At 43.2% G+C, this 23,847-nt stretch overlaps 1 protein-coding gene across 1 annotated transcript in view; it reads right to left on the bottom strand.

Moving 5' to 3' along the window:
* The window catches only part of JUP (junction plakoglobin), a 43,389-nt gene that overhangs the window by 1,100 nt on the left and 18,442 nt on the right, over nucleotides 1–23,847 (bottom strand). The window contains exons 2-14 of the mRNA XM_075278277.1: nucleotides 15,089–15,303; nucleotides 12,751–13,001; nucleotides 12,387–12,625; nucleotides 12,070–12,271; nucleotides 9,872–10,016; nucleotides 8,380–8,483; nucleotides 5,413–5,751; nucleotides 5,169–5,324; nucleotides 4,056–4,175; nucleotides 1,910–2,060; nucleotides 1,702–1,823; nucleotides 1,518–1,557; nucleotides 55–206 (exon numbers count right to left, since the gene is read on the bottom strand). Coding sequence (XP_075134378.1) covers nucleotides 70–206; nucleotides 1,518–1,557; nucleotides 1,702–1,823; nucleotides 1,910–2,060; nucleotides 4,056–4,175; nucleotides 5,169–5,324; nucleotides 5,413–5,751; nucleotides 8,380–8,483; nucleotides 9,872–10,016; nucleotides 12,070–12,271; nucleotides 12,387–12,625; nucleotides 12,751–13,001; nucleotides 15,089–15,296 — 2,214 coding nt within the window. The 5' untranslated portion in view covers nucleotides 15,297–15,303 and the 3' untranslated portion in view covers nucleotides 55–69. The remainder of the gene's footprint in view (nucleotides 1–54; nucleotides 207–1,517; nucleotides 1,558–1,701; nucleotides 1,824–1,909; nucleotides 2,061–4,055; nucleotides 4,176–5,168; nucleotides 5,325–5,412; nucleotides 5,752–8,379; nucleotides 8,484–9,871; nucleotides 10,017–12,069; nucleotides 12,272–12,386; nucleotides 12,626–12,750; nucleotides 13,002–15,088; nucleotides 15,304–23,847) is intronic.

Genomic DNA, 23,847 nt, shown 5'->3' with positions numbered 1-23,847 from the left:
ACAGGTATGGAGATCAATTTTTAAACTATTTAGCTTGCCACCTTAGCTACATACCTTGAACGTGTGGATTCAGGACATAATGTTATCATTGTATGCCATCCTTCCTCCATGGTCACTGTAGCCATCCATTCCATATTCTGGCTCCAGATCTCCCATGTGGTCTGGCGGCATGTCCTCTGCATACATGGCACGGTAATTCTCCAGTTCTGCAACAAGAGAATTGTCATGTAATGCTATGTATACTGCAGAATCTTGTAGACAAAAACCAAACAAATTACCTAAAGGCAGCTAAAAGTTTATAGAACTGATGGAAAAAATACAAGTCATTTCACTGCAGCATTACCACAAGTGGACCAGCAGAGGTCCTCAGTATCATAAGAATTCAGAATTTCTGTATTATTAAAGTGTCTGTATCCAAAACCTCTTCATAAATTAAAACCTGTACATATACCCCCCCCATCCCCCACCAACTAAACTCCAAATTATGGACATGCAACGCCTGCCTCAGCCTGCACTCATTTATGGAAATCTGCACGCTCACCATCTTTCCAGTATGGTTCGGGGGACAGCAGTACCAAACTAGGACTGCATCGGTGTAATATACAGATGGCACCACAACCAATGTTTCAAAGGAACTTGTCAGCATACACTCAATTTCCCTGTAGCTGCTTTAAAAGGGTATTCCCATCTCCAGTGTATATTTAAAGCTCACTTGCCACCATTAAGGTGCCAGCCTTAAAGAAGACCAGCACGTGAAGAGTGTTGTGAGTGCCTCTTTTAGCGTGTCCTAACCCCCTACAGGTAATGACATACCCTTTGTATGTATCCTGCCCCTCTTCCAAGCCTTTTATAGGGACTTGATCAACATATAAAAGTGCCCACAATGTGTAAAATGACAGGGACCGTTCTGCCAGGCCTTGGGCGATTTCTCCTCTCTTCTGGGAAGTCACCCCTTTATTAGCCTCCCAAAATCTCCAGGAAAATTGGCAAGTATAATTTAAAGTAGTTTAAGCTAACTGAAGTGTTTTACCCACTATATTACTTTATCCATCTTGCTCTGTGTCAGATCCAGACTATTATGTCTCATCAGTATTTACCGCTCATTGACTAGGTTTCTGGCCACTTCTGCTATCTAGCTGCAGTGGCTAGGATGGGGACATCAGTCCCTGTTCCCAGCCACCTCTATTCTTCTCTCTTCACCGTGATTGCTGGCTGATGGTGTGTTGTGCCAGCTATGAATTTAGATGTGTGGCCCTTATAAGGGCTAGCACAGTGAGCTTGGTCATTGTCTTATAGCTACATGTAAATCTAGAAAGAACAGTGTGCAGTTTTGTCTTGGGAGCACTGGCCTGAGCTGTAGATCGCACCGGGTAGGTCTGCCCTCCAACCTGCCATTGAAACCAGGAAGTGCAGGGAAGAAAAGGCAAGAGAGCAGGTAAAACCCCTTTTAACGCTAAGTCAAATGAGAAACTCTACCAGCACGTCATCAGCTGTAAACATTAGGTTCTACAACTTACCATCTGGGTAAGGATCTCCAATGGGGATCATGCTTTGAGCCTACAAAACAGAGAGGAGTCAGTTTAAACCATACACGACTGATGTAATGATCTATGCAGTTATGGAATGTGCACAGAAATCCTAATAGCCTGCACATAAATAGCAAGTTATTATGGCCAATTTAGTGGTGCGGTGATTACTTACCGCCTCCCAGGCTGCGGGGTCCTGGCGGAACATTGCATTAGTAAGCTCCACAGACACTCTCTTCCTGTAATCAGCGTTCTTGTCCTCGGAGATACGGAACAGGACAGCGGCAGCATAGGTGGCTGGTTAATAAGACAGGACAGACTGGGGTTAACTATATCCACAGGAATACAGCCACCCCCTCCAACCCAAATCCAGCTAATCTTACCTGTGCCCTCATTACGGGAATGCAGGAGCTCCATCAGTGGAGCAGAGGCTCCCTCAGCATCAATGGTCTCCGCTGCCTCTTTGTCTTGTGCCAATTCGCACAGCACTCCAGCCGCCACTCTCTGAATGTTCTCCACTGGAGAGTACAGGAGCTGCAGGGGGATCACAAACCATGTCAGATTTAATGAACGGTTATCACATACAGAATGTTTTTTCAGAGAAGAATTCTTAACCCTTAGATGTTTGCGGAATTACATTTGATGCTAGTAGTCTGGATCAGGAAATCCATGTTAGGAGGTTTTCCTGTAGTCTAGGACAGAGCTGGAATTTAGAGGTGGCAGAAGGGACAAATATCCAATGGCTTGCCCCGTACCACTGAGGTTGAGCTATAGCAGGAGTTACTTTGAGGCCTCACTTGTAAACCTGGCCACTGCAATATTGTGTGGCGGTATTATTAGGGCACTCCACTGCATTATTCTCTTGGCATCATAAAGCTTTAAGCTCTTGATTTCTTCACCCTTTCCAAAATGAGGAAATAAATATTTTTCCCAAGGGTCCCCTAGACCTACATTCCGCACTTTCTAAAGACATCTATATGTTTTAGACGTTCAGCCATTCTTTTGAGCATGCATATTAATAGTGGAGTCTAGCTTAGCTGAGCATGCAAGTTTGTTTTGATGGAAGGGGGATAAATTCTAAATTGTTGGCTGGTCCTGCCATCTTTCATCTAATGACTTGAATCTTCTCGAGTCTATTATTGCAATATAGTGGTGGGAATGCCTCAATATTCCATAATATTCCATATATACATATACACACATATGTATATAGGATGTACCAGAACAGGCAAGCTATTTTGTTACTAAAGCCATCCATCGCTTTTTGTATATTCAGTGCCCCTTCCCCTGCTGTCTTGGTTGCAGGGGAACCATAAAGGGTTATATACTATACGCTAAAGGACTCTATAAGCATGTATTGATCCTCCATCCATCCTTTAACAGTAACCCTTGCCCATCAGCATCCCGGAAATATGGATGAAGTTAATGGAGCAATTAGATGCACAAATGACTAATTAATGAGGTGGCGAGCTCCCAGCGCAGGACGTCCATGCTAATCAATGATGGGGTGCAGCGGCGAGCTCTGGAATATCCAGGGACCGCGGCCGCACAACACTTTCTCTGCACAGCGGCTGCCACATTTGTCAGCATTTATTACCTACATCGAGGCTTCCAGCAACCATCATGACGGCCTAATGGCCAAGGTCAGGGAGAGGGCACGACTAATACAAAGAAGGATTCAGCGCCTAGATAGCATGTTACACAAGCTGCTGGAATGTGTGGACGCCTCATGTTAATGGAGTTTCTATCTTAGAATAATAAATCAACACCGGAGAAAGACATCATCTTTTTACGAGTGAACGGCCGCCTCCCATGTGGTCACACCCTCAATAATATGACATACACCTTACTGCTACATAGACAAACTGCTTTATTACAAGTAGAACTCCTTCCAGATAATTATAAGGAAGGCCTCAGATCTTATTCTCCACAACCTTGCCTTCCAGCCTCTCAGCTGACTCGAGCTGGCCATACACATTAGATTTTTGTCAGTGACCAACCACAGACTTTAATCTGCCATAAGTTTTCTTGTGTTTAATATATTTCATTTGGCCAAAAATATTAATGTTTGCCGTGACCAGTCACTTTTGGCCGATCGACTCGTGCAGGCTCAGTTTGGGAGATTTATGAAGGTTGGCATTTTCATGTGTGGTCTTCATATCTCCTGTGCTGGTGGAGGTTGCACCTGATATCTGAAGATGGCACATGCCAACTCATAAACCGGGCGCAACCTCCTCCAGGCCATGCATCTGCATAGATATCTATGCCAGCCAACAGTTCGTGTAGATTTCAGGCAGCAGTTATGGTTTTCTGGCATAAATGACAATGGTTAATGGGGGCCCCACCCATATGACAATTGGTATACGCTAACAGCAAATATGGAGAAGAGTTCTCTTTGTGAAACTATTTCATATATGTGATCTCATAACGGAAGCAAGCACCCAAAGACTCTTAAGGCTCCGCACATAGCGGACCATATGACACCAGTCATCCTACCCGCATGTAGATTTGGGTGTAAATTAGCCTTACCTGTACAAACAAGGGAATGGTGTTGAGCCTGTAGATTTCCATGCGATTCATGGGCTCTCGGGCCAGGATGTGCAGGGCACCGGTGCAGCCTTCCACAATCTCCTCCATTCTGACACCATCCTGGGGAAATAGTATGTGACAGCAGATGAGGACTAACCGGCCCATTTTCCACTCTACTTAGCACAGAGAATCACGTACTCAAAAAATATAGAGCAGCCAGAACCAAGGGAATGGCTGGGCATGAAAAATTCATGTTGTCAGATATATTGGACTGTGACAACATTTGGGATGATTCAACTTGAGGACGTGATAGGGATTTTGCTTCTGCCTGTCCCCTGAATAAAACATTTAGAAACAAATGAGTCCGACCATGTAAATGTATGTCTGGCAGCAAGGGCAGGTAATGTGTGGATTGTCAATAGCTGCAGACCCAGAAGGTACAGCATGCTACACTTTCACACTGGACCCTTGTATTAGCTTGCTAAAATATGGCTGCTTTTTTTCCCCTCCTACAAATGGCACCACACCTGTCCACAGGTTCTGTCTGGCATTTCAATATCAGATTTAACCCATGGAACAGCGTGGCACTGTCTGTGGATGTCAATGGGAGCAAAACTGCAGTAATGGCACCCAACCACTACACAGCGCACGATTCCAGCTGCATACACTATATAGTAAGAGGATCAGAAGTATAACCAAAAAGCTATTCTGTGGAGGAGGACCACTAAGAGGCGACTAGATGGAGACTATTGCCATTTGACATCCTACCCAGTTGTGGCATTACGGATCTGACATGGTTTAGGGACGTCCGTAAACAACTGCAATGTGATTCAATATCAATAAAAAAAAAAAAATGAATTGACATAATACAAACTTATTACCTTATTACCTATGGCCAACCTGTTTGAATAGCGTGGCCATTATGTGCACTCTATGACACCAGTGATATCTTTACTCTCATAGACCTTGAATGGAGTGGCAGTGCGCATGCTCAACTGTGGATAGCTATACAATAGCTTTCCTATAACCAATACCTATGTGCTCAATGTCAGTATCACTGAATTAAGACTTTTAAATAATACCGCTCATGCTGGATTTCTCATCTATACTCACCGTGTACGGTTGCTGGGTTCCTGAAGCTGCGTGTCTCTGTGCATCCTGATGGGCTTTAACCAGCAACTGGACCAGACGGGGAATGACCCCTGCATCATGAAGTGGGGCATGATTGGCAGGACAAAGCGCCAGATTTCTGATCAAGCCAATGGTTGCCTGTTAAATCAACAAATGTCACTTATAAATTGCTAATATTAAAAATAATACTTGATAAATTACATGCCCAGAAGTAGAACTCTCTTACCTTGACCAGCGGCCACTGGAAAGGTTGGCTAATCAGTTTGACAATGGCTGGGATGCCATAGTGAAGTCGCACTGAATTCTGAGCCACCTCTGCATCAGGGTGACGGCTGGTAAGATGCCGTAGAGCACAGACTGCAGGCTCAGCAATGTCGTCCTTGTCACTTGCTCGGAGAATGGTGTGGATCAGGGATTCCACCCCGTTGCTTTGGGTCACCAGAGTTTTGTTGCGGCTGTTGTTGCAGGTCAGATTGGACAGGGTACCAGTTGCACAAGTCAGGACATTGACATCATCTGAGCTCAGCTGGTTGACCAGGATCTTCAGCACATTGTCCAGGCCCTCCTGTAAAAGTGACAAACAATTATTGTAACTAGGAATACAGACTGAGCAAATGTGAACTCTGCCCTATGATCAATATCAAGAGCCTTATTTACACATTTACTATTGAGCCATATAGTAATCACAGACCAAACTAGGCAGGGAAAATCTGTAAGACTATGTGGAATTTAGTATCATTCCTCCGGCTCTCACACCCTGTGACATACCATCATTTCTAGTAATGCCAGACTATAAATCTCAACAGTAACGTGTTAAAATCACATAGGCATACAGATGCCCCCCATCGGTGTCATTTCAGGGGTCTGCTAAGGGCACGCTCAACATAAAGATTCTGAGCTAAATGTTCTACCCAAATACACCTCAGCCGGCAAACACACGTGGATTATTTGCATTGAATGGGGGTTAATCCACATGTTATACTGTGGCAGTTCAACCTGCAAAGCCAGAGGTTTAGATCTCTACCACAGTAAATACCACTAGAAGTACTTTCAGGTTTAGGAGACCTGGAAACCTTTCACCCAATCCTCCCATATACGTGTACGCTCAGTGCCGTGCATGTGTACTGAATAGGAAGAGGTGGAAGCAGCTGCCGGACTCCCAGAGAACAAAAGGAACGGTCAGCTTAAATCCAACAGCCTGACTCTTATCGCTTTCCAACATCTGCCATGGAGGGTCAGACCCCCACCCATCAGCAATTCATCCCCTATCCTACGTATAAAGGATAAATAGGTTTGGTGGTATAACCCGGTTAACACCCAAATAGAGCAATACCTGAGGCAGGTAATATATTATTCATACATGACTAAGAATGTTGAAGGCTACATAAGCATTTACATAAACAGTATATAAAAAAATATTAATCAGATCTGGCAATAGCTGCTTGCTGATGGTTTCCAGAATTTTTTATTTTTTATTGGCACCAAACGAAACTTGAATTGAAAGATACATTCTATTTTTTCAATAAAAAGATCAAAACTAATCCAGGAGAGAACTTCAGTGTAATACAACCATAACTTGTCTTACAATAATAAGATCTACCTTTAAGGACAACTACTGAAAAGCCAAGATTTCTCGATCTTTTTAATAACAAATTATGCCAATGATACATACAATATAATACAATATATGCATCAGCCCTTCCAGATTACATAGTAACAAACAAGGTGTAAGTGGTGACAAGTGGGAGAGCCGAATATTCCAACACACGCTGAGGTGTGGTCCGCTCATAAACCACAAACCTCTGCAGGCTTACATGCAAGGTGTGTGCAGTCTCTCACAGGGGTGCACACCCATGTTTGGTTTAATTGCTGCCTATAATATTGTTCTTCAGCTTGTCATAGCAGTGAAATGAGGCCGGCTCAATAAACGCCAGTTTTTATGGGATTAACCACGTCTGTAGTCACTGGTGAAGAGCGTAACACGGATATGTCAGTATATTTTGGATATACCATGTATGTATGGACTCAAATTTTAACTTGCGGATTTCACCCTTTCAATCCAAAAGGTAAAATCTAAACTTAAACATCAGCACAATCTACCGCATAAATGTACCATAACACATGCAGGTTTAGATGTGGCATCAGCATCAATTTAATGCAAGATCCACAATTAAAGTTTTCACTACGTGGACATACCATAAAGGTACCCATACATGTGAGGAGAATATTGGCCAAACCCACCTATTTAGGTGGGACCCCGTCTATCCAATGTGTGCGAGTGCATCTCACTTCTCCCCGACGGCTGATGGTTAGTGAAAGTAGGATTGGGCTTGTTGGACAATAACATGTCCGACCCTTTGTTTCCACTGGAAATATACCCTACTGCCCAATAAAAATGCAAATATGCATGTTGGAATTGGGATAGGAAAACAGTGGGACAGGGACAGATCATTTTAATCCCAGCTATGTCTTAGTGATATGTGGTTCCAAGTTTTAGAAGGGGGGGACATGTGGTGAAATTTTTGCAACTACAGTTCAGAAAGGACTCTGTAGTGGTAAAATGTGTATGTAGTTCACTGCCGTTCAGTGTAATAACCTAGACATAATCTGTACATTACATTTTACCAGGACAAATCCGTATCTCACATGGTCAGTACATGAAACTGGGTGAAAAGATGTCAGTGTTTATAACACTTGTATATAGCACCTAGTTTAATCATTGACCACTTACTTCCTTGTATGCAATATTGCTTCATTTAGAACAAGCCAGAATTTCTGTGCAATACACTTCCCTTTTGTAAGAAACCAGTTATTTCTCTGAAGACATGACATGTTTAAGGCCTCCTAACCTAGCATTTATGGTCATTATAAGAGGTGCATGTTTTAGCAGTTGTCCCCTCTGCAGACTCTAATTTTCAATTCTCCGTGAGCTGGTGGGTGGAGACTCGCTGCAATGTTGTCACAGTAAGTAGAAGAGAATCTGTCATGTACAGACATTCTCAGACTTCCTGACAAATGATTGGTTAGAAACATAACTTGCTTCAAAGTAAGTGTTGGTATCTTTTGAAGACTAGAATATACAGACGAACAAAACATAGCAACAAGTATACAGTGTACACCAAGGATACCCGTCAATCATCCACAAACCATTTTTAGAGTACGGAACAGACTTTTCCAATGATAGGTTTCTCACCTGCTTAGTGGCCACATCAGACAGGTTTCTTAGAGTCCACAAGCAGTTCTGAACAAGCCTAGGGCTGGAGCTGGTGAGATGTTTCCCCAGAGCTTGCATTCCTCCTAAAAGCAAAGATGACAATTAAAAGAGCTACCTGGACAAGGAATGATTAAATTGAATAAAAAGACTGCAAGACCCAAGGCAACCATAAGCCACAAGCCATGACATGTACATGGTCCCAGTGTCTACAGCCTACAACATAATAGGACCCTTCAGGCTTCAAACAAGAACCTTCTGCTATTAACATTCCTGAGTGATAATATTCACTCTCACCTTTGATCATGAGGATCCTTGGACAGCTTTTTATTGTCTTAGCACACGTATAATCTCCCAAAGAGATCTAAAATTACTCTAAGAGAGAACTTAAGCTCAGTATATGGCTGCACAAGATTTCAGGGATATCCAATAGGGTTCTATACTATAGAAAAGTGATCAGATCAATAGGCTAACAGCAGAAAGATGATATTAGAGTATGCCACTGCAACCTCAATGTGCAGTCATCAATATGGGTCCTAAAAATGACAAGAAATGATACAGATGTGGAAAGCTGAACTCTGTTGACCCGTACTATAGCAGCAACTGAGGAGGGCAATTACTTTCACACCATAACACATGAATACTAGGATCTTTACTCTTGGGGATCGGAGTACATGGCTGAGGTTCCCTTGTGAGCCAGCACTGCACGCAGACATGTGTCACAGGTTATGGAGCAGCTTTTGTACGCTTGGTGCCTTCAAGCCATGCCAGAGCACATCACAAAGAGATGTCTGATGGCTCTGAACAGACGGACCAGCAGCTGACTCACTGAGTGGAAACCAGCAGAATTAGTGGTGGAAGGATTACGGGAAGAAACAGGGAAAAAAAAGTCACACAATATAATAAAAGATTAAAGGAAAGCTCGCCTCCTCCTCCTCCTCCACAAGAACGCAGGAGTTTCAGCCATACATCACCAGAAACAAAGAGCCGAACCCCTAGGAGGATGTCACCATCCCATAATGACCGTACAGACTTTAGAAAAACATGGCTGCCTTCTTCCATAAAAAAAACCAAACCTGTCCATGGGATGTGCTGAGTATTGCAGCTCAGCTCCAATGAAGTGCATAGGTCTTAGCTGCAATAACACACACACTGGTCAGGTGTGGTGCTGAACATGAGCCATATTGTAAGGGTAAGTGAAACAATCCTATTAGAACTGTGACCTTATAAACAGGCCTGGAAAAACAAAAAAAATTAAAAAAAAAATTGGGAGGAAATGTTGCGGCTGCAGTCTGGAAAGCAAACAATGTAACATCTGCAGCTGTATCTACAATGAATTCCTCGGGGATGATCAACTATCCTCACTGATGTGCTTCTAGTCAAAAACCACACGAAAAGGGAAAAAGGAGGAAGGTACGTTGGTCTGCCACTAAAGGAGACATCTATGCCAGCTGGGTAGCCGCAATATACTTACCAGCTTCAACTATGGCTGGCTTGTTGCTTGGGCACACAGACAAAACTTTCAGCACTCTGCTGGTGGTCCACAAAAGCTTCTCGTAGTTATAGGTCCTCATGATTTGTACAAGACCTTGAGGTCCTCCGTTGGCCAAGATGATAAGCTGTGGAGATGTGGGGTTTCAGTTAAAGTAGACCTTTGCTGAAGGTTACAACTACATATTATTGGAAAACGCAACACAATAATAGATATCCAACACCTGTAGCATTAAACATTTTTGTGGTTGCTTCTCATACGTGTTACCATTCACTATTACTAATTTGTAACACGAGATTAAAGAGGTCAAACGAAAGGTCAGAAGTTACTCCAACTCTGGGTTCTCCTTCTTCTTAGATACAAAGATCCTTAAATTATCTAATCCATATAGAAATTAGCCCAAGGCCTTGTGTGTACACAATGCAGTCCTTGGGTAGTGAGGATTTTTTTTTTCTCAAACAGCGCCAATATTGTTCACTGGTTCTGCCTGGTATTGCAATCACTTTATTGGGGCTCAGCTTAATACCGGACACAACCACAGTCAAGAGGCAATGTTTTTTTAAAAAAATGTTCTAATCTCATGCAATCCCTTTAAACTGAATGACCAGATATTTTAAAGGGGGCTGTATTAGATCAGAAAAACCTGACTGCTCTCTTCGGGTAAGAGTGCCACACTTGTCTATAGGTTGTGTCTAGTATTACAACTATGCACCGCAGAGGTTAAATGCAGCAGAGTTTCAGTATCATGCACAGACAACCCCCTTTAACGCCAAAGTTTAAGCTGAAGCCATATTTACTGCAACATCGCTCTTTCTACCTGTGGCTTATGAGTGACAAACAGGAAAATAGGAGATGTCTTGTTGAGTACGAATACACCAGGGATTGCATTATCTAGACAGACACAGGAAAAGGTCTATGCTTATATGTATTTATAGATAATTGATCCACATAAGCATCTAAAAGTGCCCTTGATACCTCCATTCTATTTCTGAATATGAACATTTTAGGGCAAGAGGCGGGGGGGGGGGGGGGGGGGGGATGTTGTTTCCATAGTTATTCATTTGACATTGCAGAGCTTCCCGAAACACAGATCTCAAACCTTTTTATGCTTTATTATGTGGTTTGGATGGCCGCTTGTTACAATAGGCTCGGGCATAGCTCAAATCTGTTTATTACCATCAAGGACAAAGTAAATGCACGGAGATATCAGCACGCTGGCATCTTACTTAAGTTGTAGAAGCAAACAAAAAAAGAAACAGAGAAAATGTCTACAATAAATTGGGTTTAGAAAGATTGGACAAGGTCACTATTCTGGTTCCTCAACTTTTTCCCCTTTAAGGCTAAGGCCCAGGGGACGACCTGCAGCAATAAAGTGCTGCGGGAAAAACCATGGCGGCAACGCATCGCGGTTCCTCCTATAGCGCTTTAAACAGAACGTTTGTGGAGTTTTCCTCAGCAGACTTTCTGTTACAATTATATCTATGGGGAAACCACCTGCGTTTCCATAGATATAATTAATTGACACGATTTCCCAAACCACACTGGCTTTGGAAATTGCGGCATGTCCGCAAAGCGGTTTTTACCGCAAAGTGGGCAAGGGATTTCCTAGAATCGCATCCACTTTGCACTTACTGTAAAACGCCGCGATTCTTCCCACAGCGTTTCCAAACCTTGTGGCCCCCGACCATAAAGGGTTTTCCAGGACTAAAATACTAATGGATGATCCTTCAGATTAGTGAGCAATAACAGACTGGAGGGGTCCAGTACTAGAGACCCCACAGATTGTACAGGCCCTATTTATGTCACTAGGGCCATACGACGTTAAATCCATGAGTTACATGCTTTGTGTGGTTTAGTCGCATTCAAGTGAATAGGGCTGAGCGGTAAAATGAAGCACAGCGCCTTACATTGTATACTCATTCTAAAAAACTACTTTTCTTGCTTACTTATAGAGATCATTTATACTTTTAGTGTTTTGTAAGTATAAAATGCTTCATGATAAAAGCATTTCATATTGTGCAATATCCATAGCCATCTTTAAAAACATGGTGAAGTCATGTTCATTTATCTCCAAGATAACAGAGTAAACTAGCTCTAACATGAAAAATGTCAATGAGAAACACTGTAAACTAAACTTAGAGCTAAAGAATTGCACCTTATATTACGTCATGTTGGCTCACCTTGCTCTCCTGATTTCCATATGCTAAGAGCTGCAGGCAGTCTGTTGTAATGGCCAAAAATTTGGGGTTATTCTTGTTTAGTAGGGGAACCATTTTCTGCAGTCCATCGGCTAAGCGTACGGCCATCTTGGCACCTTCTTGGTACAGCAGGAGATTGTGTAGAGTCGTGATTGCATAAAACAGCACAGATTCCACTGGAGAGCTAAACACAGAAATAAAGTTTACAACATGGACACCTGCCTATGGAAACCAACTATATTAATAATACAAATGAGACTTTAATATATAGAAATACCAATAATTTTGTGAAGCATTACCTAAGCATACGAACAAGAGCAGGGATTCCTCCAGACTTGAAAATAGAGAGAAGCCCCTCTCGATGGTGGGAGAGGTTGTGCAAAATACTGGTGGTACAGCGGGCCGTCTCCATGTCACTTGTGTTCTGCATGGTACGCACAACGGCTGCAACGATCTGTGGGGACTGCATCAGTGCTCTGCGGGATGCTTCCTTTTTAGAGAGCTGGTTCACAATCATAGAGGCCTTGTTCACCACCACCTGATAGAAGAAATGATGACATTTAGGTCCTTCATGTTACTAAACTGCCCCTTTTTGTCCCTCAAGGTCAATTTCCTCAAAGTCCGGTCAATCTTGTTTCTTATCTAGATATAATGTGACCTTACCGGATCCTCATCGTTCAGGAGTTTGGTCAGCTCAGGAATAGCACGGGTGGCCAGTTCAGCATCATCTTGGTAGTTGATGAGGTGGACAATAGCAGATTTCAGCATCTGTGATGGCTCCGCAAGCTTCTGCACATTGGTCTGTTGTCCATCAATTTGTGTTGTCAAAAGGTAAGAAGAGTCTTCCACGGTTTCTGGATACATAGCTGCACGAACACGCTGGGCCCGTGTCATGGCAAGCTGGGACTCCATGTCTATATGACAAAAGATAATGTTTAGAAAGGGATTAAGACAGAGAGAGATGGTTATTAATTCATGAATAGTTTATTTAGAATTACCTCAAGGGTTCAGGTTAGGAAAAGACAGACAAAAATAATGATAGAAAACTCCAATTTCTCATAAGACCTGAAAATAGTTTCCTGTAAAGCCCCAAAAGTAATGCAAGAATATATTGGAGGAGACCCAAAGAAAACTCAAATGGAGCCCTCGATCTGGTGCAGGTTGACTCTTAGGGCGGGTTCACACCTGTGCCCGGTCTCCGCTTTGTGGGTTTCCATCTTCTGCCCAAGAAACTGGACAGGAGACGGAAACCCGGCAGTCAGTGTCCGCTCGTGAGCGTCTTCGGGTCATGCATATCCGACTTTGTGTCCGGTTAAAATAAACCTTTCGCCAAGGAGAGGCACAAGACGCTCACAGGTGGTCACTTTGCAAACCCATTCAAGTGAATGAGTTTGAAAACTGCCTGCCGGTTTCCTTCTCCTGTCCAGTTTCTCGGGCAGAAGACAGAAACCTGCAAAGCAGAGACCGGATGCAGATGTGAACCTGACCTAAGAGACCCCTACAGAGACCTCTTTCAAAGAGGTTTGGATTTCTGGTGACTGATGTGGTTGTGGCAAGTTGCGGGGTGCAAGGCAAGCACTGCAGCCTTTGGCAATGCAACGTGTGTGATAGCCAAAGTTCCCATGTACCCGTAGCCTTAATTGCAAAAACTGTAGATTCTAAAGTTTAGCCACCAAATAATAGAAGACTTTCTAAACAAGTCATTCAACCAAGGATCTAGACATTGTCTGTCACCTAAATAGAGTTCACAAGCAGAAGCACCTCAAGCAGATATTCCTCACCACATCCCGGCAGCTCATTTACAGTGTAGATGTCTAATTACCCAAAACTGTTACAGACGGGAGAACTGGGGAGTTAATTAAAAGCAACAAAGAAAATGGCTAACAAGACGCACTTGGCAAATATACAATGCATTACAGAAAAACAGTCCATTAAAATTCTCCTTGCACAGTCGTGACTGCTTAGCATGAACACTATAGGTTGGTTAAATTCCCGTACAGTAAATACAATGGAGCTAAAACTTGTGTCAAGGTAACTCTTCTAAGTTCATGAATCAATACTCTTTAATGGATGTGGCAAAGGCCAGGACGAGTGTGATACTGGAGTTATTAACTAGTATAGGGCTGCAGTCAAGGTCGTCATCATGAGAAGCTGCCATAAAGACCCAAACAGCTTCTAAAGAGGTTGCTTAAATATGCTGCAGACAAGTGCAGAGTAACAATGAAGCCTTTATTCCGCTGCCCAAGGTCAGAATCGCTGCCACACTAAGGCTGCCGTGCCAGCTGCAATAAAAGGAAATGTTACAGTTCCCCCTGGAAATTCACACGGATGAGACATACTGCAAGAACAACAGGCGAACAACAGCCTTGTATGGTATGCTACACCCCTCCTGCAACTTGAAGGCCAAAAAAAAATGAAAAACAGACTCCCACTCCTCTATGGCGGGTAGGGGGAGTGGGTGGCACTTTAAATCCATCTCGACTTAAGGTTGCCTTCTCAAGGACAACATTCCCAATAGGCTGAAGGACAGCAAGTCTCAAAAGATCTACTACTGCATACCTTTACCAAACACCTTAATGTTGTGGTTGAGAAGTTGTGACAACATTTGAGGGATCTTTAATGAAATTTGTGGTACTTTATGAGATTTGACAAATAACATGCAAGTTTTCAGGTATAACCGCCCTCCACATGCCTGCGTGAAGAGAGTGATAAAACACCCAAAATGTTGGCCAATTGCTATGTATCTACTGATGATGGGCGACATCTAATAAAGTAGACCAAATTGCATCAATAATCTCCTGATTCCTGCTTCAACTTTGTGTGCAGAAGATTTCCAATAAGATCTTCCACTCCTGCCAATAAGATCTGCACTATAACAAGAAAATATTCTACCGCTAGGAAAACCACTATCAGTATGTACAAGTTCCCCTAAGATGGTTGACACATGTGGTGGTATGGAAACTACACCGGGAAAAGTAAAATTTACTTCCAAAAACCATACCTGGTGCTTGCTGCTGTGTGTACGTGGTGGTCTTCACGGTTGTGTACTGTTTAGAATAGCCCATGTCATCATCCTCCAGAAGTATGGTCTTCCCATTCAGCGATGGTGCGGAGGTGTTCACTCCAGAGTTGATGCCGGAATCGTAGGTGTAAGTTTTCTGCCACTCCGTGACCTTAATAGGTCGCTCCGCTACGTCGATTAACTCCATTCTACTTCTGCAGAGAAGGAAACAGCGAGAGTCAGTTACGTCTGCTCAATTAATTTACCCGCAATACACAGAGCGCACCAAGTCCACAGGAAGCCATCTGTTTGCAAAAATAACCAATAGCTGAACATAATCATAAGACACAAAGCTGAATCCATACGGATAGGTCGTGTATGAAACACAATACACTCAATATAAGACTTTATCCCCCCCAAAAAGTCTAGATTAATAAAAGGACAGTTATGTATGTACTACAAGCTAAAGCAATATGTGCTGCCCCTTGTGTGGGCAGAACTGGCATTGGTAAAACATTCAGCTGTTCTGGAGAGGAAAAAAACAAAAACCTCACAAGACATTTACAGCTGGCGTGCATGGCGAAAATGTTTTATGCAGGAGACAGCTGGCATATAGTAATGGAATGGGAAGCAGCAGCAGTGACGTTCAGATCACAGTGTACAATGTAGTGGGGTTGTACGTAGTTCAGTTTTGGCCTCACAGACCCAAAGGGACATACTATACTACATAATGTCGCACACATAGTGCAGGAACACAGACTACATGCTACAGAAGTTTCTCCATGAGAAATAGTCATTAAGCGGTGCCACTAATGGCCAAGTAGACCGTGGGGTTGCTGCGACTCACGACGAGAGTGGTCTCGAAAGAACAGATGCCGGAGAAGATTATTCCCAGTTTGATATCAGCAGATGCTCTGCAAAACGTATCTTTGAAGGGGGTTTTGGAATTGGGAAGAAGTGAGCAGTCTCAGGGCTCTAAAGGAATTAGCAAGCCAAAAATCCCATTATCACACCCCTTATCCTCCTCGCTGGGTGGAGAAAACTTTCCATCAATTCTATTAGTGAGCATCCATGGCAAAAGGCAAGAAGACTTCAGAGAGAATTGACAAAACAAAATTACTACTACGCCCAAAACAGTAAAAGAAGCGAGAAGTTGGCTGTCAGTCAAGCCGAGTTAGGATGCGAGATTTCCAGGTTAGACAGTTTAACAAGGTCATAGACAGTAGGAGTCACAACTAACCGCTTTTGGTGGGCCAAAGACGCCTAAAAATTGGCTACAGCTGGAAAGTAATAAATTGTGGCAATGGTGAGAGAGTCTGCCACCACCAAAATTGAAGTGACATTTGCTGTTAACAAGAATGGGTGCTCATTTGCATAAAGAGTAAAAAGTTGATTTTCTCAGCAGATAGTTTTGTACTTTCATACAGAAATTGTATATTAATTTGCAACCATCCGCCCCTACAATAAACACAGAAGCGGTGTAGAAGAGATTCAGGTTTTGGTAGGCTCCTAAGCGATGTATGGTGGCCGAAAACAAGTTGTTCTGAATGGTGGCCATACAGCAACTCATGTTCTACCCATTCATTGAAGAATATCAAGAGATTCTCATGACCAAAGGGTTCTCTTTCCTAACAACATAGTCCAGGAAATTATTTGGCCCTGTCCCAACAGGCATAAGGGAAGGACTTCAATGTAGGAGAATAGGACTCCTCGATGACCATGTGTATTAGTGAGATATCGCATGCTTTGCCAACTTAAAGAACCTTTCACCACCTTCACCAATTCCAATTTTCTGTATCATTTAATAGATGCTGCTCCACTGTTTTTGGCAGGTGGAATTTTTTTCTCTATCACCTCCTCCGTTCCTGAGCAATAGGTGCTGTTTGTTTTGGTGCCCAATATGCTATTTAAGCTCTGTACTGTAAGTTGGGCAGTGCCCACCTCTGCCTGAAGCTCTAAGACTCCACGCACACAACATGTCACAATCTGATGTAGATGACAACAATATATTATATACTTGGAGGGGAATGTACTCATTTGGTAAAATCTCACTTTGAACCCAACTATTACTAGATAAAATGGCTTGTGGTAACTATTTGACCAATTCCACTGATACAAAGCTGAACAGTTATTTCACTTTCGAGGTTACAAAAGTTAATCAGACAACTCAAAAGTCTTTCATGGTCAGAGACTGTACAACATGTGACACTGGTGAAGGAACATCTAAATCAGTTGAGCCACATTGAAGACTCCTTCCAATGGACCATGACCAAGACAACACAACCAATTGAGCGATTCCCACAACACCCCAAAAAACAAAAGGAAAGATATTGAAAAGGGGTACAACTCTTTCAACCCTAATCCTTTGAAGATAGTCTTCAGACAAATGACCAGACTCAACAAGAGAAAAACAGCACGGAAGCGCAAAAGATTCTTTGGCTAGAGGAAAGAAGTCGAAAGAAGGGGAGGGAAGACGCCTTGATAGAAAATTATGTGCCAAATGGGGGGTGTGGAAAAAAAGAAAAATAAGGAAGACAATAAACAAGCAGAGACAAAGCCAGCTGCTCGTCGGAGGGCGGCACACCCCGATCTGGAATGTCAGCCTGTCACATAGTCCCTGCTCAGGGCTTCCTCTGGAGTTACAGGGTGGGGGAGAAGCGGCCAAGCTGGTTTACCTAGAAAATGAAAGGCAGGGAAGGGATGAGATGGAGAATGTAGTTGCAGGGCTTTCTCTAGACACAGGCTTATCGCTCTGCCGCCCCATGGGACAGGCGGACAAAGGGCCACTCAATGCACTGATCAGTCACACAATGTGAAGTGTGTCAACACAATGTTACTCCAATGAGCCGCTGCAAGGTTTTGTTAGACTGGGAAATGCAGACATGCTGCCAGTATGCTGGGAAATAAAAGGAGTGCACTTGATGCCAGGATTGGAGGGGCACTTATCTGTGTACCGCAATCGTGAGAGCCACCTGGACTATTACAGCTGGCAGAACAAGGGACAGGAAGTCTCAGCCTTTATACCGGCTTCATTAATAATGCATTGAAAATATGATCTGGAAATATAATGCCCGTGCTGTGTCCTAGTCAAGGGTCTGTCTATTCTATTCGATCAGAGGTACAAAGGAAGCTGTCTCACCTGGGCCATGTAAGAAGGTACTGCTATTAGAAAATGTACACTTTTATGGCGAATTTGCAACTCTTGCATTGGGGGACATTAGCTACAAGATGTGCAGAGGGCTCGGGACCATCCCTAGTTACCTCAATTACAGTACTATAGAGGGTTTCCCCTCTTTCACTCACTTTCCAAAGACACTGTAAAAACGTATATATCTGTATTGTCACACATAGGTTTCTCTCCTCGTTCCATCTTGCCCTTACAGAGGAGTGTGTCAGTCTACACTGTTCTCCTTGCATTCTATTCACAGACCTTTAAAAATAGGAACTTCATGTCTCAACTACATTACTTGGAGACCTGCAAGTATATACACAGACACCGCTTTTGATGATGTAAGGAGAGGGTAAAAGATTCTGCCATTTGTCAACCTTCCCCCACACAGTAACTATGAGGCAATCCAGGAATGCTGTGTTATCAGGACTGGTGGGGGCATCAATAACAAGTTCATACAGATGTCATATTAATCAGACATTCCTTTACAGATAACAAATTCACACATGGCTCAGGCTGCTGGTATCTGCCCTGTGCTGGTCACAGTAGTCCATGCGGCTAATAGAGACCTGTCCTCCGATGACTCCCCATAACCCTGCTCCGCCATACTGCTAAATAATGCAACCAAGTGACACATCCACTTACCATCTGAGGCGGGAGACCAAGACAGTCAGGGGTGATCAATCTAGCTAAACACTAAAGTACAGCGAATCCCCCAAATTAAAACCAAATGGCAGCATCAATTATTTAGCGGCCGGCGTCCACACTGCCTGTGTATTGCATACATGTGTTACCGCACTGTAATCCACCCCGGGCTGACAAGAATGTTCCTGGAGGAGAATGGGGGCAGGGAGGGAGTGACTTTATGAAGCCATTTGTTAACCCACAGTGACATCTGTCAGGTCACATTCACAATTAGTAATTCACATTAATTGTAAGGTGCATGCACAATGCCTCCCACGCCTTACTGCAAGGGTTAAAAGAGCCAGAGACACAACACGTAAAGGGACATTAGGACACAGAAAGGAAAATACGGAAAATGCCAGGGGCCATCCAATCATCTCCCCTCTTCACACGAAGCTCAGTTTAGGTCTAGCGGCCATGAGGTTCCCCCCTCCTCCTCTTACTACTAGGTTTCCAATAGGTGAACAGGCAGACTAGAGGCGGCCATACATTATAGATGAAAGTTCTTGCAGCCAGTAGCCGCCTTGCCCAAATCCCCCATACTTTATTCCTCAGTTAGGCCAAGCACGAATATGTTCCAGAACCAGGAGAAAGCCACTGCAACTCATCTCCATACACTAAACATGGCGACTGGCCAAATGTTTGTAGGATATATATACCCGCCATTTTCTCAATGAGGAAAGAAGACGAATATATTGTATAATGGACTTTTTATTTCTTTTTAAACATCTGTCACACTTCAGTGGAAATCACTGGATATACACAAATCTGTTTAACTGACAGCGAATAATGTCTAAAAAAATAGGACATTTCTATGTATTTTTGTCCATTTCAGCCTGAAGAACAAAACAAGTCTATGGGTTTATTTTTAATGTCATCTTTGTGGCTAATGTATCTATCTCACTGATCCCAAAGATCCCTTTGGTAGATTATCATCTCCCACGGAATCCAACACGTCCAGCCCTCAAAAACAATCCTATAAATCTGCATTCAGGTCATCTGTATGTGCCAACAGCTCTCCCTACGGCCACGACTGTGGGGCTTCGAGGTCCCCTGCTCCAACATGAACATGTAAACCTACTCAACATCTGCCAACATCACATCTTGCAAGTGGCACCATCCTATTTCAGATAATTGCCGCCACCACTATAGAGAAGCTGTAAACTGGAAAGTCCCATTTTCTGTTCATCATAGGTGTGAATGAAAATCGCCAAGACGAGGCGCTACTCCCTGGAGAGGACGCGTTACATTGCACTCATCTCAGCCGGTACCAAGTGAGAGACACATAGATGACTGTTTACAGACAAGGACGGCGACTTGAAAGAGGATAAAGAAGCGCAGAAAAAGAATTTAGTCATGAAAGTGACATTTTATAGACCAAGGCCCCCACCAACAATGGACCCAAACCACCTCCCTATAATTTTGCTTTAGACCTAGACAGATTCTTTGACAAGCATACAAAGACAGCGCAACAAAAGGGACACTGCCAGCTGCACATCCAATGGGTACTATTAGTTTTCGCATATCTGAGGGATCTGTGCTATCCTCTTTCTAGAAAGTCCCAAACCTAGGTATCAGCAATTTACTCCAATGCAGCAAATACACAATTAAAGTGACAGTGTAAGACGACATCGTGCAATAAGTCATCGGCATACGCACAATAAGACGCACAAGTAAATATACACAAACAGTTAAACAGGCCAATCCTGGATAATGACCTCAACCAGTCTAAGGACATTTTTTGGAAGGTGCTAGCTCCTACCACCTTACATGTTCATACACCCAATCATATTACGGATCTATAATGCGGAAACCAAAAGAACCTATGGCCCACGGTGTACCACCCTTTTTGACACACCCCTATGACACCTCCTTTCAGTTAAAGAGGTGAAGGTGAGATAAAAACATTTGAATTTTGTTTTTTTTTTAATTGCAAATGGAGTTTTAAAATTAGTGGATTTCTGCTTTTTGACGCCCGAAAACTGGCATAAATAAAGGGTATGACTCCCTCTAGATCACAGCCTTCCTACAAACAGATCTATGAGAAGTGTTGCACCCTAGGGGACCGTGGCAGGGGGAAGAACTCCTCAGGCCTTTTGATTCCAATAGAGAAGACAATAAACTGTTTTAAGGGATGACGGCAAAAAAAGAAACGTTTTACTGCCTAAAATATGTACATTTTAGCTTAAAAGGGTTTTCAGAGAGTTACCTTATCAATATGTGATCAGTGGGTATCCGTTACCCGGAATCCCACCAATCGGCTGAAGAGGTTGCAGCAGCCTCCTTCCTTAAACAATGAAGTCATGTTCATTGGCACATGGTACAGCAGCAGCTCAGCCCCATTTAGGTGAACTGGGTGAGTTACAATATGATGCACAGCCCATACAATCTAGCACTTTGATTGGTATTCAGCCAAGCAGTCACATTATTCATCCCTTGGCTGATCAGTGGGGGTCCTGGGTGCCAGGACACATATGCAGTGACTGACCTCACCAACTTTTCATATTCCACCACCTTATCACAACCCTACTCGGCCATTTCTAAGACCCCACTGGTTGGCAGAGTGGCACCAGAGGAAACCCAAGAAATACCCTAACAAGGTAATTTTTATATAATTCTGGCAACTTAAAAAGAAAAACTATTTGGTTAGTCATTAAAATCATAGCTTTGGCTCTCCGGGTTCCAGATTCTTCCATCACTTCGTCTGCACTGCCCCTCCTCCACTTCGCTAAAAAGACAAATTGGTCTTCTCAACTTGAGCAGTTGATGAGTTACCAACACTGCAATGAAGCAAGTCCCCCAGCACCGCTGACAGCTCCGGTAAGTGTGCGAATATGTGACAGCCCAGACATGAGCTGTAATTCTGAAAACCCCAAAGATGTCAAGCTAATTCTGATTAACAGGCCCCGACTGCCGCTACTCACTGCTGCTTGTTACAATTATCTACTTAATGGGAACAGAATGAGCCTATCTGCAGGGCATGGTGGGAGAAGACATGCTATTATCCAGGACATGTTCTTTAACAACCACCAAAATAGTCTTTCAAAAAAGAAAAATCTGCAATTTAACCTCCAGAATCCTTCCCAGTGTCAAGTCCATCAATTAGCAAAGCTTTACATGGGGAGAGATGCGGCATGATCAGTCTATATTCCATGCCTTTTCAAGATAGTGTGACATTATAAAGGCAGACATATATGACAAGAAGACGGTCGATTCAGCCAGTAACAGAAAGTACTACATGCATGTCTTATACATTGGGGAATTGGGTTTCCATCAGCCAGAGTCATTCAGTAGCTGTAAAACTTTTATTTCTGTTCACAGGAAAAGCCTAGTAAGTAGAAAACAGAGAGGAGGGAGATGCGGCTGCAGATAGTCTAAACTGTCATGCTGTGGTAGGGGAGATATGGCACTGTGAGAGGTGCAAGCTACAGGAATGTTACCCAATGTTAGGGTATCCACTCCAGGAAGACTGAATTCATCCACAGAAACCGTGCCAATCACAAGAATCACCGGCACCATCTCCTGTCAATAGGGGACTAGAGTTTTGATATGAAAACAACTTTAAGAAGTGATAGATAAGGATGATGGCTCTTAAGACTTCTAGATAAAAATTTGAAAAGGCTACAAGGTAAGACCATAGGATGTACGCTCTTGTAGCAGAGATCCCTTTTAAACACGTTTACTACTTTGTGGCACTAGAATTTCATAGGATGACCCACCCTAAGGAGATCAGGGTTACGTTCAGTTGTACATATTTTAACAATCACTATATCTCCTGTTTGGTTAAAGGGATTCTTTAACCAAACTTGTAGGCCTCGGGTAGAGCCGACTGCGCATGCCCACAGGCCACAAGAAAATCGCCGCTTACTTCCACCTGCGCCGGAAGAAGACGCGTGAAGAGGACATTCCTGAAGAAGATGGAGGCATCGCTGGAGAGTTCTCTCGTAGCATTGGGAACGCCCACAGTGCTGCGAGAGAACAAATTAGCATACCGTTGAAAACCAGGATTTATACGGAATGGCGGCGTGGAGAAGACATCTAAAGGTAGGAGAAGAATAGCCTTTCTTAAGGCTATTCCTACGTGTCAATGAGAAAAAAAATGTGTTTTAATGGTAGAATCCCTTTAATCCCTTTAATGTCCCTTTAATGTCTACAATGGTGTTTGACCAACGTCTAAAGGTCAATAGTCAAGCCCAATATCAAAACCAAGATATCTTTTTTAGGGAACATATGACCTAGTGTATCTGACCTCATATAGTGGCACACATACACTAGAGGGGGGTCCAAAATAAAGATCAATATGGACCATCCATTAGGATAAAGGTGTTTGCCGCCCAAGGCAGAGAGGCGTGTTAACCCCCTCAACATTTGCCATGACCCTTGAGCCAATTCCTCACCCCTTTCATTGCAAGCATTACAAGACATCAGTAGAGTAGCAAAGACGATGGACCCCATAATGGAGGCATGGTGTCCTCTATGGTAAGCCCACTCTTACTTATACCAGAGACAGAAATGTTCTTTATTTTGCTAGTGGGTCAAGGGGAGGTTATGGGATGGTTAAAGAGTTAACAGCCTACAATAGGATAAAGTTCCTGTGGAGAGACAGATGGAAATGAGAATGATCCTTCCTGAGAGAGGCAGGAAGTGACATTGTTTGGCAGCACAGACTTGGTTACAATGAAAAGCTAACTCACTCACTTTATGGGGTTTTAAGTCCTTAAATTCACTGAAAGATCAAAGTACCATGAGATGCTGCAGCTTAGGAGATCCTCCTCTTGGACGAGGGTAATCCCTCTTCTAAAAAGGACATGACCGTTTCCTTTCTAGGCAATGAACAACAATCTATTTGCTAAGCCCACTGGCCACATGAGAACTGTAAGCAGAGTTTCTCCAGGACATTGTGTGT

This window comes from Leptodactylus fuscus, chromosome 6, assembly GCF_031893055.1.
Source record: "Leptodactylus fuscus isolate aLepFus1 chromosome 6, aLepFus1.hap2, whole genome shotgun sequence".
Classification (NCBI taxonomy): Eukaryota; Metazoa; Chordata; class Amphibia; order Anura; family Leptodactylidae; genus Leptodactylus; species Leptodactylus fuscus.
The sequence above is the reverse complement of the archived record's forward strand: the minus strand, read 5'-3'. Positions and strand labels throughout refer to the sequence as shown.